Below are 14463 nucleotides of genomic sequence, written 5' to 3'. Positions count from 1 at the left end.
TTCCAGCAATCCTTTATTTCTCTCTCCAGGAGCTGAGCCCTTCCCGGCGGGACCCGGGCGCCCCGGGATGAGGAAGATGCAGAAATTCCTCCCTGGAATCACCAGGAAGCGCCCCCGGGCCTCCTCTCCGACGGATGTTTCTGGAATTCCACGGAATCTCACGCACGTGCAGCGGAAGGATCAGAAATCCATGGATTTGCCCGCTCTGGAAAGGTGACAGAACATCCCCAAAGTCCCCACTGCCACCTCCAGGACGATCCCCCCGTGTCCCACCCGTGTCCCACCCGTGTCCCACCCGTGTCCCCTGGAGGGGCTTTGGGTGCTGGCGGGGGGAAAATCCCATCCTGGAAGGGCGGGAATGGGAAAAGAGGGAAAAAGAGGGAAAATTTCCTTCCCTGCTGGGGTGGCGGTGACAGAGGTGACCCCCGGGGTATCCCGGGGAATTCCGGGAGTATCCCGGGACTGAGGGTGGTGGTGGGAAGGGGTGTGGAGGAAAGGATGGAGAAGTGTTGTCATATCCCAGATTTCCCCCAAGCGCCATGCCCGGAGTCCCGGTGAGGATGGGAACGGGGATCCCGGGGGATAATTGTCCCCAAAATTCCTCCCTGAGGGAAAAATCCCATCCCCAGAGTCCCAGTGAGGATGGAGATGGGGATCCAAGGGGAAAATATCCCGAAAAAAAACTCCCTGAGGGGAATAATTCCATCCCTGGAGCCTTGGGGAGGATGGAGACGGGGATCCCATGGGAAAATATCCCAGATTTTCCCTGAAGTGCCTTCCCAGGAGGAACAATTCCATCCCTGGAGCCTCGGGGAGGATGGAGACGGGGATCCCATGGGAAAATATCCCAGATTTTCCCCAAAATAACTTCTCAGGAGGAACAACTCTGTCCCCAGAGCTTTGGAGAGAACGGAAATGGGGATCCCAAGGGAAAATATCTCGGATTACCCCCCAAAAAAACACTCTGAGGGGAATAATTCCATCCCTGGAGCCTTGGGGAGGATGGAGACAGGGATCCCATGGGAAAATATCCCAGATTTTCCTCAAAATAACTTCCCAGGAGGAACAATTCCATCCCTGGAGCCTCGGGGAGGATGGAGACGGGGATCCCATGGGAAAACAACCCAGATTTTCCCCAAAATAACTTCTCAGAATGAGCAATTCCATTCCTGGAGCCTTGGGGAGGATGGAGACAGGGATCCCATGGGAAAATATCCCAGATTTTCCTCAAAATAACTTCTCAGAATGAGCAATTCCATTCCTGGAGCCTTGGGGAGGATGGAGACAGGGATCCCATGGGAAAATATCCCAGATTTTCCTCAAAATAACTTCTCAGAATGAGCAATTCCATTCCTGGAGCCTTGGGGAGGATGGAGATGGGGATCCCATGGGAAAATATCCCAGATTTTCCTCAAAATAACTTCCCAGGAGGAACAATTCCATCCCTGGAGCCTCGGGGAGGATGGAGACGGGGATCCCAGGGGACAATATCCCAAACTGCCCCCAGACCTCCTTCCCGAGGGGAACGACGCCATCCCCAGGCCCTCGGCGCGGAAATCCCGTGGGATCAGCGATTCCCGCTGACCCGCGAGGACCCCCGGCTCCGCGAATTTGGGTTAAAAGAGCCCCAAAGGCGGGTGTGGAGCAGCCTGCGTGACTCCCGGCCGCTCCTGCCGTGGAAAAGCTCCGGCTAAGCCCCTCTTAGCCTGAATTCCGCGCTTCCCGGGGAATTCCCGAGCCTGCGGAGCGTGGCGAGGCCAGGGCCGGCTGCCGAGGCTCTGCCGCTCTCCCGAGCTTCACATTTTCAAGGAGTGGGTTTCGGGGTGGGTTTTTTTTTTTGTGTGTGTGTGTGAAATTAAAATCCGAGAGGTTTTAAATTAAAATCCATTCCGCAGCCCAGCGGCGCGGCCTCGCTGCGGCGTCGTTCCCGAGGCCGGAGCGGGGCCGGGGGGCTCGGGGGGCTACACGGAGCTGCGGCGCTTGGCCAGGGCCGGGAACGCGGCCAGGCTCTGGAGGCCGGTGGACACGGAGCTGACGGCGGAGCGCCGGGAGCGGCAGAAGCAGCGGTGCTCCGGCGTCTCGGGGCAGCGGGCGGGCGAGGAGCGGCTGCGCTCCACGCCCGCGTCCGAGCTGGACGAATCCCTGGGAATGATCATGGGGATGGAATACTGCAGCTTCTCGCGGCTCTTGTACCACAGGCACGAGCACACCGACTGGAAGTGCAGCACCTCGGCGTACACGTTCCTGAAGCCGCTCTCGGCCGGGGCCGCCGCGGTCGCCTCGGGCACGGCGGCGGGGGCGCACCGAGCGCCCCGGCCGAGCAGCGCCCGCTGCTCGGCGTCGCGCCGCTCGTCCTCGGCGTTCATGGTCATGAAGCGCAGCACCACGAGGTTGAGGAAGGCGCCGATGACCGTCAGCCCCGCGAGGATGTAGACGAAGCTGAAGGCCACGTACTGCGGCTGGGTCTGCAGCGCCTGGTCCTTCTGCAGCGCCACGTAGTCGCCGAAGCCGATGGTGGTCAGCGTGATGAAGCAGTAGTAGTAGGCCTGGAAGAAGCTCCAGTTCTCGTAGTGCGAGAAGGCGGCGGCGCCGATGCAGAGCGTGCTGACGCAGGAGAAGAAGCCGATGGTCACCATGTTGGCCATGGACACCTCCGGCCGCCGCATGCCCAGGCGCTTCTTGAGGCGGCGCAGCAGCGAGCGCACCAGCGTGTTGATGCGCTCGCCCAGGCTCTGGAACATCACCAGGGTCAGGGGGATGCCCAGCAGCGCGTAGAGCATGCAGAAAACCTTCCCGCCGTCCGTGCTGGGCGCTGCGTGCCCGTAGCCTGCGGGGCAGAGGGGCACGGGCTGGGGTCCGCCATCCCGCGGGATTCCCGCAGGGAATCGGGAGCGGGGAGCACGGGACGGCTCCGGGGTGCCCAAGGGGGTTGGGGGGCTCGGGAGCCCATCCCGTTCCGAGCTCAACGCATCCCGGAGCGCTCCGGCCTGGGCCTGGGCACTGCCAGGGGTTCTCTGGGAATCCCAGCCCAGCCGGGAATTCCTGCCCAAGGTCCCAAAATCCCAAGCTGCCCTTTCCCACTGGGAATTCCATTCCCTGGCTCCTGCCCCTCCAGCCCTTCCCCAAATTCCAGCTCTCCTTTCCCCCTGGAAAAGGCTCCAAGGATTCCCTGGATCCTTCCCCGATCCAGCTGCACATTCCCAGCTCTCCCAGCCTGGCATTGGATCCATCCCCACCCCGATTCCTCTCCGAGAAGGAGTTTTAGGAGTGAGGGGCTTCACTTGGGCTCTCAGGACTCCAGGGAGGGTCTCCCTTCCCTTTTCCATCCCCGAATTCCATAAAAATCCCTCTGGGCGGATTCTGAGCGTCCTTGATCCCGGGATCACGGGGTGGTTTGGGTGGGAAGGGACCTCAGATCCCATCCCGTTCCAACCCTGAGCACTCCCACCGCCCCGGGCTGCTCCAAGCTCCCTCCAGCCTTTCCCCGGACACTCCCAGGGCTCCAGGGGCAGCCACAGCTCCTTGGGAGCGCTGGGCCGACCTTTGGGTGGGGGCACCTTCCCCATCCCTGGGTTTGGGAAAACTCCCAAGATTCCCATCCCAGGCTCGCCGCAGATGGGGAAATTCGGGATTCTGGTGGTGTGTCCCTGTCACCCCCGTCCCCTGCCCCGGTGCCCCGTTCCTGCCCAACCCCGCCGGCAGCAGCTGCGCTCCCGTAATCCGCCGCCGCCGCCCGGGGATTTGGGATAAATCCCAATCCGCGCCCGCGGATGGATCCCGGGATGCCGCGGGCGGGGCCAGCGCTGCCCTGGATGGGGAGGCAGGAGCTGCTCCCGCTTCCTGTCCCTGTCCCTGTTCCTTTTCTCCTTTTTTCCTTTTTTCCTTTTTTCCTTTTCTCCTTTTTTCCTTTTTTCCTTTTTTCCTTTTTTCCTTTTCCTTTTCATTTTTTCCTTTTCCTTTTTTCCTTTTTTCCTTTTTTCCTTTTCCTTTTCCTTTTCCTTTTCCTTTTCCTTTTCCTTTTCCTTTTCCTTTTCCTTTTCCTTTTCCTTTTCCTTTTTTTCCTTTTCCTTTTCCATCCCTTTCCCTCTCCCTTTCCAATCCCTCTTCCTTCTCCTTTTCTTTCTTACTTTCCCATTCTCTTCTTTCTCTGTTTTTCCTTTTCCATAATTTCCTCCCTTTCTTCCTTTTTCTCCTTTTTCTTTCCCTTTCCCTCTTTTCCCTTTATCTTTCCATATAATTTTTCTTTCCTGTCCTCTTCTTCCTCTTCTTCCTTTTATCCTTTTACTTCTCCCTTTCCTTTTCCTTTTCCAATCCCTTCCTGATCACTTTTCCTTCTTTTTCTTACGTTCCCTTTCCTTCTCTTTCCTACTTTCCCCTCCTCTTCCTTTCTTTCTCATTTTCCTTCTTTTTCCTTCTTTCCCTCCTTTTCTTCCTTTCCCTTTTCCTCCTTCCCTTAATATTTTTCTTTCCCTTTCTCTTTTTTATTTCCCTTTCTCTTTTTTTCTTTCCCTTCCTCTTCTTCCTTCTCTTCTTCTTCTTTCTTTTTTCCTTTTAATTTTTCCTTTTCCTTTCCTTTTCCAATTCCTTTCCAATCACTTTTCCGTTCCTTCTCGTTCTTAGTTTCTTTTTCTTTCTCACTTTCCCATTTTCCTCATTTTCGTTTTTTTAAAACATTTTTCCTCTTTTCCTTCTTTTTCTTATCTTCCTTTTCCTTCTTTTTCCTATTTTCCCTTCCTCTTTCTTTCTCATTTTCCTCCTTTCCCTTCTTTCCCTCCTTTTCTTCCTTTCTCTTTTAATACTTTCTGTTTTCCTGTTTTGTTGGTTTTTTTTACCTTTCCTCCTTTTCCTTTCCTTTTCTTATTTTCCTTTCTCTTTTCCATTCCCTTTCCCAGGAAAACCAGGAGCGGGAAGGAAAGCTCTGAACTCGGAGCATTCCTGGGCCCTTTTTCCAAGGCCGATCCCAGCCGTGATCCCAGAGCCGTCCCCAGATCCTCCGGGAAGGCCGGGAGGAGCTCATCCTGTCCGGAATCCCAATTCCGAGTCCCCAGTCCCAATCCCGAGTCCCTAATCCCAGTCCCGAGTCCCTAATCCCAATCCAGAGTCCTTAATCCCAATACCAAGTCCCTAATCCTTATCCCATATTCCTAATCCCAGTCCTGAGTCCCTAATCCTGATCCCAAATCCCTAATCCCGGACCTGTGTCCCTAATCCAAATCCCATTTCCCTAATCTTGATCCCAAATCCCTAATCCCAATCCCGTGTCCCTAATCCCAATCCCAAATCCCTAATCCTGATCCTGAGTCCATAATCCTAATCCCGGGTATGTGATACCAATCCCATGTCCCTAATCCCGATCCTGACTCCATAATCCCGATCCCGAGTCCCTAATCCCAATCCTGACTCCATAATCCCGATCCCGAGTCCCTAATCCCAATCCTGACTCCATAATCCCGATCCCGAGTCCCTAATCCCAATCCCGACTCCATAATCCCGATCCCGAGTCCCTAATCCCAATCCTGACTCCATAATCCCGATCCCGAGTCCCTAATCCCGATCCTTACTCCATAATCCCGATCCCGAGTCCCTAATCCCAATCCTGACTCCACAATCCCGATCCTGTATCCCTGATCCCGATCCTGCTGCCCTCGGGGGAAAGCCGGGATCGCGGGATCTCCTGCAAGGAGAGGGGACGGGATCCGAGCCGTGGGATCCTCCCTGCCGGGGAGACGGGCATGGAATCGTTGGAGAGGGAATCCGTGGGGAGAGATTCCATGGGCGGGAATGGAGAGGGAATCCATGGAGAGGGAATCAAGGCAGAGAGGATTCATGGGAAGGAATCCATGGAGAGAGAATCCATGGAGTGGGAATTCATCAAGAAGGAATCCATGGACAGGGAATCCATGGAGAAGGAATCGATGGAGAGGGAATCGATGGAGAGGAATCCATGGGAGGGAATTGATGGGAGGGAAGAGATGGAGAGGGAATCCATGGGAGGGAATTGATGGGAGGGAAGAGATGGAGAGGGAATTCGTGTGGAGGGATCTATGGAGAGGGAATCCATGGGAGGGAATCCATGGAGAGGGAATGGAGAGGGAATCCATGGGAGGGAATCCATGGGAGGGAATCCATGGAGAGGGAATGGAGAGGGAATCCATGGGAGGGATCCATGAAGAGGGAATCCATGGGAGGGAATCCATGGGAGGGAATCCATGGAATGGAACCCATGGAGAGGGAATCCATGGAGAGGGAATGGAGAGGGAATCCATGGAGAGGGAGTCCGTGGAGAGGGAATCATGGGGGAGCGAGCAACACCTGAGAGTGGCACCTGAGACCCTGTCTGGAGAGCAAGGCCTGAGCATCACCAAAAATGATCATCAGAGCAGCACCTGGGAAACAGCTGGACAACACCTGGGAAACACCTGGGAGTCACCTGAGAAACACCTGGGAAACACCTGGGAAACACCTGGGAATCACCTGGGGAGCACCTGAGAAACACCTGGGAATCACCTGGGAATCACCTGAGAAACACCTGGGAATCACCTGGGAATCACCTGGGAATCACTTGGGGAGCACCTGAGAAACACCTGGGAATCACCTGGGGAGCACCTGGGGAGCACCTGGGGAGCACCTGGGGAGCACCTGGGAAACACCTGAGAATCACCTGGACAACACCTGGGAATCACCTGGGGAGCACCTGGGAATCACCTGGGAATCACCTGGGACACATCTCTGAAATACCTGGGAAACACCTGGGAAACACCTGAAAATCACCTGAGAAACACCTGGGAAACACCTGGGACACATCTGTGAAATACCTGGGGAACACCTGGGCAACACCTGGGAGCATCACCTGAGCATCACTGGAGAGCATCCCCTGAGATGTCACCTGAGCATCACCAGTGCATCACCTGAGAGCATCACCTGAGAGCATCCCCTGAACTTCACCTGGGGCCACCACATCAGAGCGTCACCAGAAAACATCACCTGAGCATCACCTGAGCATCACCTGAGCATCACTGGAACATCACCTGAGCATCACCTGAGCATCACTGGAACATCACCTGAGCAGCACCAGAACTTCAGCTGAGCATCACTGGAACATCACCTGAGCAGCACCTGAGTATCATCTGATCCACCCCTGCCCTGTGTGTCCCTTCCTACCCCTCGTGTCCCTCTCTCCTTGTCCCTCGTGTCCCTCTCTCCCTGTGTCCCTCGTGTCCCTCTCTCCCTGTCCCTCGTGTCCCTCTCTCCCTGTCCCTCGTGTCCCTCTCCCTGTCCCTCGTGTCCCTCTCTCCCTGTGTCCCTCTCCCTGTCCCTCGTGTCCCTCTCTCCCTGTGTCCCTCTCCCTGTGTCCCTCTCCCTGTCCCTCGTGTCCCTCTCTCCCTGTGTCCCTCTCCCTGTCCCTCGTGTCCCTCTCTCCCTGTCCCTCGTGTCCCTCGTGTCCCTCTCTCCCTGTCCCTCGTGTCCCTCGTGTCCCTCTCCCTGTCCCTCGTGTCCCTCGTGTCCCTCTCCCTGTCCCTCGTGTCCCTCTCCCTGTCCCTCGTGTCCCTCTCTCCCTGTCCCTCGTGTCCCTCTCTCCCCGTCCCTCGTGTCCCTCGTGTCCCTCTCTCCCTGTCCCTCGTGTCCCTCTCTCCCTGTCCCTCGTGTCCCTCTCCCTGTCCCTCGTGTCCCTCTCTCCCTGTGTCCCTCTCCCTGTCACTCGTGTCCCTCTCTCCCTGTGTCCCTCGTGTCCCTCTCTCCCTGTCCCTCCTGTCCCTCTCTCCCTGTGTCCCTCGTGTCCCTCTCTCCCCGTCCCTCGTGTCCCTCGTGTCCCTCTCCCTGTCCCTCGTGTCCCTCTCCCTGTGTCCCTCGTGTCCCTCTCTCCCTGTCCCTCGTGTCCCTCGTGTCCCTCTCCCTGTCCCTCGTGTCCCTCTCTCCCTGTCCCTCGTGTCCCTCTCCCTGTCCCTCGTGTCCCTCTCCCTGTGTCCCTCGTGTCCCTCTCTCCCTGTCCCTCCTGTCCCTCTCCCTGTCCCTCGTGTCCCTCGTGTCCCTCGTGTCCCTCGTGTCCCTCTCCCTGTCCCTCGTGTCCCTCTCTCCCTGTGTCCCTCGTGTCCCTCTCTCCCTGTCCCTCGTGTCACTCGTGTCCCTCTCTCCCTGTCCCTCGTGTCCCTCTCTCCCTGCTCCTCCTGCTCCATCCACTCCCACATCCCGAGCCCTCACCCCGCCCTTCACCATCCCCTTCCCAGCAATTCCCAAATCTCCCCGTTCCGGCTCTTTGGGATGGATTTTGGGACGGCGCCTCCGCCGTGCCCACGGTGCCTTTCCAAAAACCTCCCTGAGCATCCTCCTGCTTTTCCTGCCTTTTCCTGCCTTTTCCTGCCTTTTTCTCCTGCCTTTCCCTGCCTTTTTCTCCTGCTTTTTCCTGCCTTTTCCTGCCTTTTTCTCCTGCTTTTTCCTGCCTTTTCCTGCATTTTTCTCCTGCTTTTTCCTGCATTTTCCTGCATTTTTTTCCTGCCTTTTCCTGCATTTTTCTCCTGCCTTTTCCTGCCTTTTCCTGCCTTTTTCTCCTGCCATTTCTCCCTGCCTTTTCCTGCCTTTTTCCCCTGCCTTTCCCTGCCTTTTCCCCCTGCCCTTTCCTGCCTTTTCCTGCCTTTTTCTCCTGCTTTTTCCTGCATTTTCCTGCATTTTTCTCCTGCCTTTTCCTGCATTTTTCTCCTGCCTTTTCCTGCCTTTTCCTGCATTTTTCTCCTGCCTTTCCCTGCCTTATTCTCCTGCCTTTCCCTGCCTTATTCTCCTGCCTTTCCCTGCCTTTTCTCCTGCCTTTTTCTCCTGCCTTTTCCTGCATTTTTCTCCTGCCATTTCTCCCTGCCTTTTCCTGCCTTTTTCCCCTGCCCTTTCCTGCCTTTTCCTGCCTTTTTCTCCTGCTTTTTCCTGCATTTTTCTCCTGCCTTTCCCTGCCTTATTCTCCTGCCTTTCCCTGCCTTTTCTCCTGCCTTTTCCTGCCTTTTTCTCCTGCCATTTCTCCCTGCGTTTTCCTGCGTTTTCCTGCCTTTTTCCCCTGCCTTTTCCTGCCTTTTCCCCCTGCCCTTTCCTGCCCTTTCCTGCCCTTTTCTCCCTGCCTTTTCCTGCCTTTTTCCCCTGCCTTTCCCTGCCTTTTCCCCCTTCCCTTTCCTGCCTTTTCCTGCCTTTTTCTCCTGCCCTCTCCAGCCTCGCCGTCCCTCCGCGGCCTCCCGGCGCTATTTTTAGCGCTCTTTCCCGAGGGAAGGGGGTTGATGAGCTCTCCAAGCGCCGGGCAATCCCCCGATCCCCCCCCGTTCCCGGTTTTAGCAGGATCTGCCTGAGCTCCGGCACGTCTGAGGCTGGGGGGAAGGTCGGGAGTGGCAGAGGAGGGAAAAACGCCGGGAATTCGGCCCAGGGCTGACCCCCAAACCCCTCTGGGAGCCGCGGGAATTGTGCGGGAGAGGAGCCGGGATCCCCTGTGCACGTCCCAGCCGGGAATAAACCCGGGAATCCCCCCGGCTCCTTTCCCACCTCCTGCTCCCCAGTCCCTGCCGGGGGTGTCCCGGGGTGTCCCGGGCAGTGCTGGAGCCGGGACGGCGCTCCGGGATGGACCGGGATGAGCCGGGATGGGCCGGGAGCAGCCGGGATGGGCCGGGAGCAGCCGGGACGGTGCTCCGGGATGGACCGGGAGCAGCCGGGATGGGCCGCGATGAGCCGGGATGGGACGGGAGCAGCCGGAGATGGGCCGGGATGGACCGGGATGAGCCGGGAGAGCTCTCCGGGATGAGCCGGGATGGGCCGGGAGCAGCCGGGATGAGCCGGGATGGGCCGGGAGCAGCCGGGATGGGCCGGGATGGGCCGGGATGGACCGGGATGGACCAGGAGGAGCCGGGAGAGCTCTCCGGGATGGGCCGGAATGGGCCGGGAACAGCCGGGATGGCGCTCCGGGATGGACCGGGATGAGCCGGGATGGGCCGGGATGGGACGGGAGCAGCCGGGATGGGCCGGGAGAGCTCTCCGGGATGAGCCGGGATGGGCCGGGAACAGCCGGGACGGTGCTCCGGGATGGACCGGGATGAGCCGGGATGGGCCGGGATGAGCCGGGAGAGCTCTCCGGGATGGGCCGGGAGGAGCCGGGACGGCGCTCCGGGATGGACCGGGAGCAGCCGGGATGGATCGGGAGCAGCCGGGATGGCGCTCCGGGAGCAGCTGGGATGGCGCTCCGGGATGGGCCGGGAGCAGCCGGGATGGCGCTCCGGGATGGACCGGGAGCAGCCGGGATGGATCGGGAGCAGCCGGGATGGCGCTCCGGGAGCAGCCGGGATGGCGCTCCGGGATGGACCGGGAGCAGCCGGGATGGATCGGGAGCAGCCGGGATGGCGCTCCGGGATGGACCGGGAGCAGCCGGGATGGACCGAGAGGAGCCGGGATGAACCGGGAGCAGCCGGGATGGCGCTCCGGGATGGGCCGGGAGCAGCCGGGATGGATCGGGAGCAGCCGGGATGGCGCTCCGGGATGGACCGGGAGCAGCCGGGATGGACCGAGAGGAGCCGGGATGAACCGGGAGCAGCCGGGATGGCGCTCCGGGATGGGCCGGGAGCAGCCGGGATGGGCCGGGAGCAGCCAGGATGGGCCGGGAGCAGGGATCGCGTCCCCGGGGAGGGAGGATGACACGTCCCGCAGGAACGCGGCCGATCCTGCCCTTTTTAGGGCCGGAGGAGCGCGGCTGGAGCCGGGCCGGAGCAGGTGCAGGGCTGGCCCCGGGCCGGGAGCCGATGGACGGACGGATGGATGGCCGGGATTAGCGGGACAGCTGCGGGAGCGGGACGGGAGGGACGGGCCGGGAACAGCCGGGCACGGGCGGCCGGAGGGCGGGCAGGGCCGGGAGGGGTCTCCGGGAATGGGGCTGGAAGGCTGGGAAGGGGAGGGGGCCTCCAGGAGGGGCAGGGAGTGGGGAAGGGCGTGCGGCAGGGGATTCAGGAAATGGGGCAGGGGATTCAGGGAATGGGGCAGGGGGATTTAGGGAATGGGGCAGGAGGTGAGGCAGGGGGATTTAGGGAATGGGGCAGGGGATTCAGGGAATGGGGCAGGGGATTCAGGGAATGGGGCAGGAGGTGGGGCAGGGGGATTTAGGGAATGGGGCAGGGGGATTTAGGGAATGGGGCAGGGAATTTAGGGAATGGGGCAGGAAGTGGGGCAGGGGGATTTAGGGAATGGGGCAGGGGATTTAGGGAATGGGGCAGGGGATTCAGGGAATGGGGCAGGGGGATTTAGGGAATGGGGCAGGGAATTTAGGGAATGGGGCAGGAAGTGGGGCAGGGGGATTTAGGGAATGGGGCAGGGGATTCAGGGAATGGGGCAGGAAGTGGGGCAGGGGGATTTAGGGAATGGGGCAGGGGATTCAGGGAATGGGGCAGGGGATTCAGGGAATGGGGCAGAGGATTTAGGGAATGGGGCAGGGGGATTTAGGGAATGGGGCAGGGGATTCAGGGAATGGGGCAGGGGATTCAGGGAATGGGGCAGGGGGATTTAGGGAATGGGGCAGGGGATTCAGGGAATGGGGCAGGGGGATTCAGGGAATGGGGCAGGGGGATTTAGGGAATGGGGCAGGAGTTGGGGCTCCCAGTAAGGATCAGCATCCTGCTCCCAGTATGGATCATGGTCCCACTGTTCCCAGTAAGGATCCCACTGTTCCCAATAAGGATACCACTGTTCCCAGTACGGATCCTGCTGTTCCCAGTGACAATCTCGTGGTTCCCAGTGAGGATCCTGCCATTCCCAGTAAGGATCCCGTTATTCCCAGTAAGGATCCCGCTGTTCCCAGTGAGAATCACACTGTTCCCAGTGCGGATCTCACTGTTCCCAGTACGGATCCCGCCGTTCCCAGTACGGATCCCGTTATTCCCAGTGCGGATCCCGTTATTCCCAGTGCTGGGACCGATCCCGGCCATCCCAGCTGTCCCAGGCCGGGGGAGGGGACACAGCTGTCCCCCCCGGTGACCCCGCGTGCCGGGGAGAGCAAACAAAGCCCGGGGACGGCGGCTGGGAACGGCAGCAGGTGCTGGTGGCCACGGAATTCCAGCCTGTCCCGGAAAACACGGCATGGGGACACGGGGACACGGCCGGGGGACATGGACACGGGACATGGACACGGGACATGGAGAGGGGGACATGGACAGGGGACATGGACAGGGGACATGGACAGGGGACATGGACACGGGACATGGACACGGGACATGGACAGGGGACATGGACACGGGACATGGACAGGGGACATGGACAGGGGACATGGACACGGGACATGGACACGGGACATGGACAGGGGGACATGGACAGGGGACATGGACACGGGACATGGAGAGGGGGACATGGACACGGGACATGGACACGGGACATGGACAGGGGGACATGGACAGGGGGACATGGACACGGGACATGGACACGGGACATGGAGAGGGGACATGGAAACGGGACATGGACAGGAGGACATGGACACGGGACATGGACAGGGGACATGGACACGGGACATGGAGAGGGGACATGGAAACGGGACATGGACAGGAGGACATGGACACAGGACATGAAGAGGGGACATGGACAGGGGGACATGGACAGGGGGACATGGACACGGGACATGGACACGGGACATGGACACGGGACATGGACAGGGGACATGGACAGGGGACATGGACAGGAGGACATGGACACGGGACATGGATAGGGGACATGGAGAGGGGACACGGACACGGGACATGGACACGGGACATGGACACGGGACATGGACACGGGACATGGACACAGGAAATGGACAGGGGACATGGACAGGGGGACATGGACACGGGACATGGACAGGGGACATGGACACGGGACATGGACAGGGGACATGGACAGGGGGACATGGACAGGGGACATGGACAGGGGGACATGGACAGGGGACATGGACACGGGACATGGACACGGGACATGGACAGGGGGACATGGACACGGGACATGGACACGGGACATGGACAGGGGGACATGGACAGGGGACATGGACAGCGGACATGGACAGGGGGACATGGACAGGGGGACATGGACAGGGGGACATGGACAGGGGACATGGACACGGGACATGGACACGGGACATGGACAGGGGGACATGGACACGGGACATGGACAGGGGACATGGACACGGGACATGGACAGGGGACATGGAGAGGGGACACGGACACGGGACATGGACAGGGGACATGGACAGGGGACATGGAGAGGGGACATGGACACGGGACATGGACACGGGACATGGACAGGGGACATGGACAGGGGGACATGGACAGCGGACATGGACAGGGGGACATGGACAGGGGGACATGGACACGGGACATGGACAGGGGGACATGGACACGGGACATGGACAGGGGACATGGACACGGGACATGGACAGGGGACATGGAGAGGGGACACGGACACGGGACATGGACACGGGACATGGACACGGGACATGGACACGGGACATGGACAGGGGACATGGACAGGGGGACATGGACAGGGGACATGGACAGGGGACATGGACACGGGACATGGACAGGGGACATGGACACGGGACATGGACAGGGGGACATGGACACGGGACATGGACAGGGGACATGGACAGGGGGACATGGACAGGGGGACATGGACACGGGACATGGACACGGGACATGGACACGGGACATGGACAGGGGACATGGACAGGAGGACATGGACAGGGGGACATGGAAACGGGACATGGACACGGGACATGGACAGGGGACATGGACAGGGGGACATGGACAGGGGGACATGGACACGGGACATGGACAGGGGACATGGACAGGGGACATGGACACGGGACATGAACACGGGACATGGACACGGGACATGGACAGGGGGACATGGACACGGGACATGGACAGGGGACATGGACACGGGACATGGACACGGGACATGGACAGGGGACATGGACACGGGACATGGACACGGGACATGGACAGGGGGACATGGACACGGGACATGGACACGGGACATGGACACGGGACATGGACAGGGGGACATGGACACGGGACATGGACACGGGACATGGAGAGGGGGACATGGACACGGGACATGGAGAGGGGACACGGACACGGGACATGGACACGGGACATGGACACGGGACATGGACAGGGGGACATGGAGAGGGGGACATGGACAGGGGGACATGGACACGGGACATGGACAGGGGACATGGACAGGAGGACATGGACAGGGGACATGGACACGGGACATGGACAGGGGGACATGGACAGGGGGACATGGACACGGGACATGAACACGGGACATGGACACAGGAAATGGACAGGGGACATGGACAGGGGGACATGGACACGGGACATGGACAGGGGGACATGGACACGGGACATGGACATGGGACATGGAGAGGGGGACATGGACACGGGACATGGAGAGGGGACATGGACACGGGACATGGACACGGGACATGGACAG

The 14463-nt window shown here is 59.6% G+C and overlaps 1 protein-coding gene across 1 annotated transcript in view; it reads right to left on the bottom strand.

The window, feature by feature from the left end:
- Positions 1-14463, bottom strand: part of KCNK3 (potassium two pore domain channel subfamily K member 3) — a 29757-nt gene continuing 15294 nt past the window's right edge. The window contains exon 2 of the mRNA XM_021547464.3: positions 1-2827. Within this exon, the coding sequence (XP_021403139.1) occupies positions 1962-2827 (866 nt within the window). The 3' untranslated portion in view covers positions 1-1961. The remainder of the gene's footprint in view (positions 2828-14463) is intronic.

The sequence above is a fragment of the Lonchura striata genome, chromosome 3 (assembly GCF_046129695.1).
Source record: "Lonchura striata isolate bLonStr1 chromosome 3, bLonStr1.mat, whole genome shotgun sequence".
Classification (NCBI taxonomy): domain Eukaryota; kingdom Metazoa; phylum Chordata; class Aves; order Passeriformes; family Estrildidae; genus Lonchura; species Lonchura striata.
The sequence above is the reverse complement of the archived record's forward strand: the minus strand, read 5'-3'. Positions and strand labels throughout refer to the sequence as shown.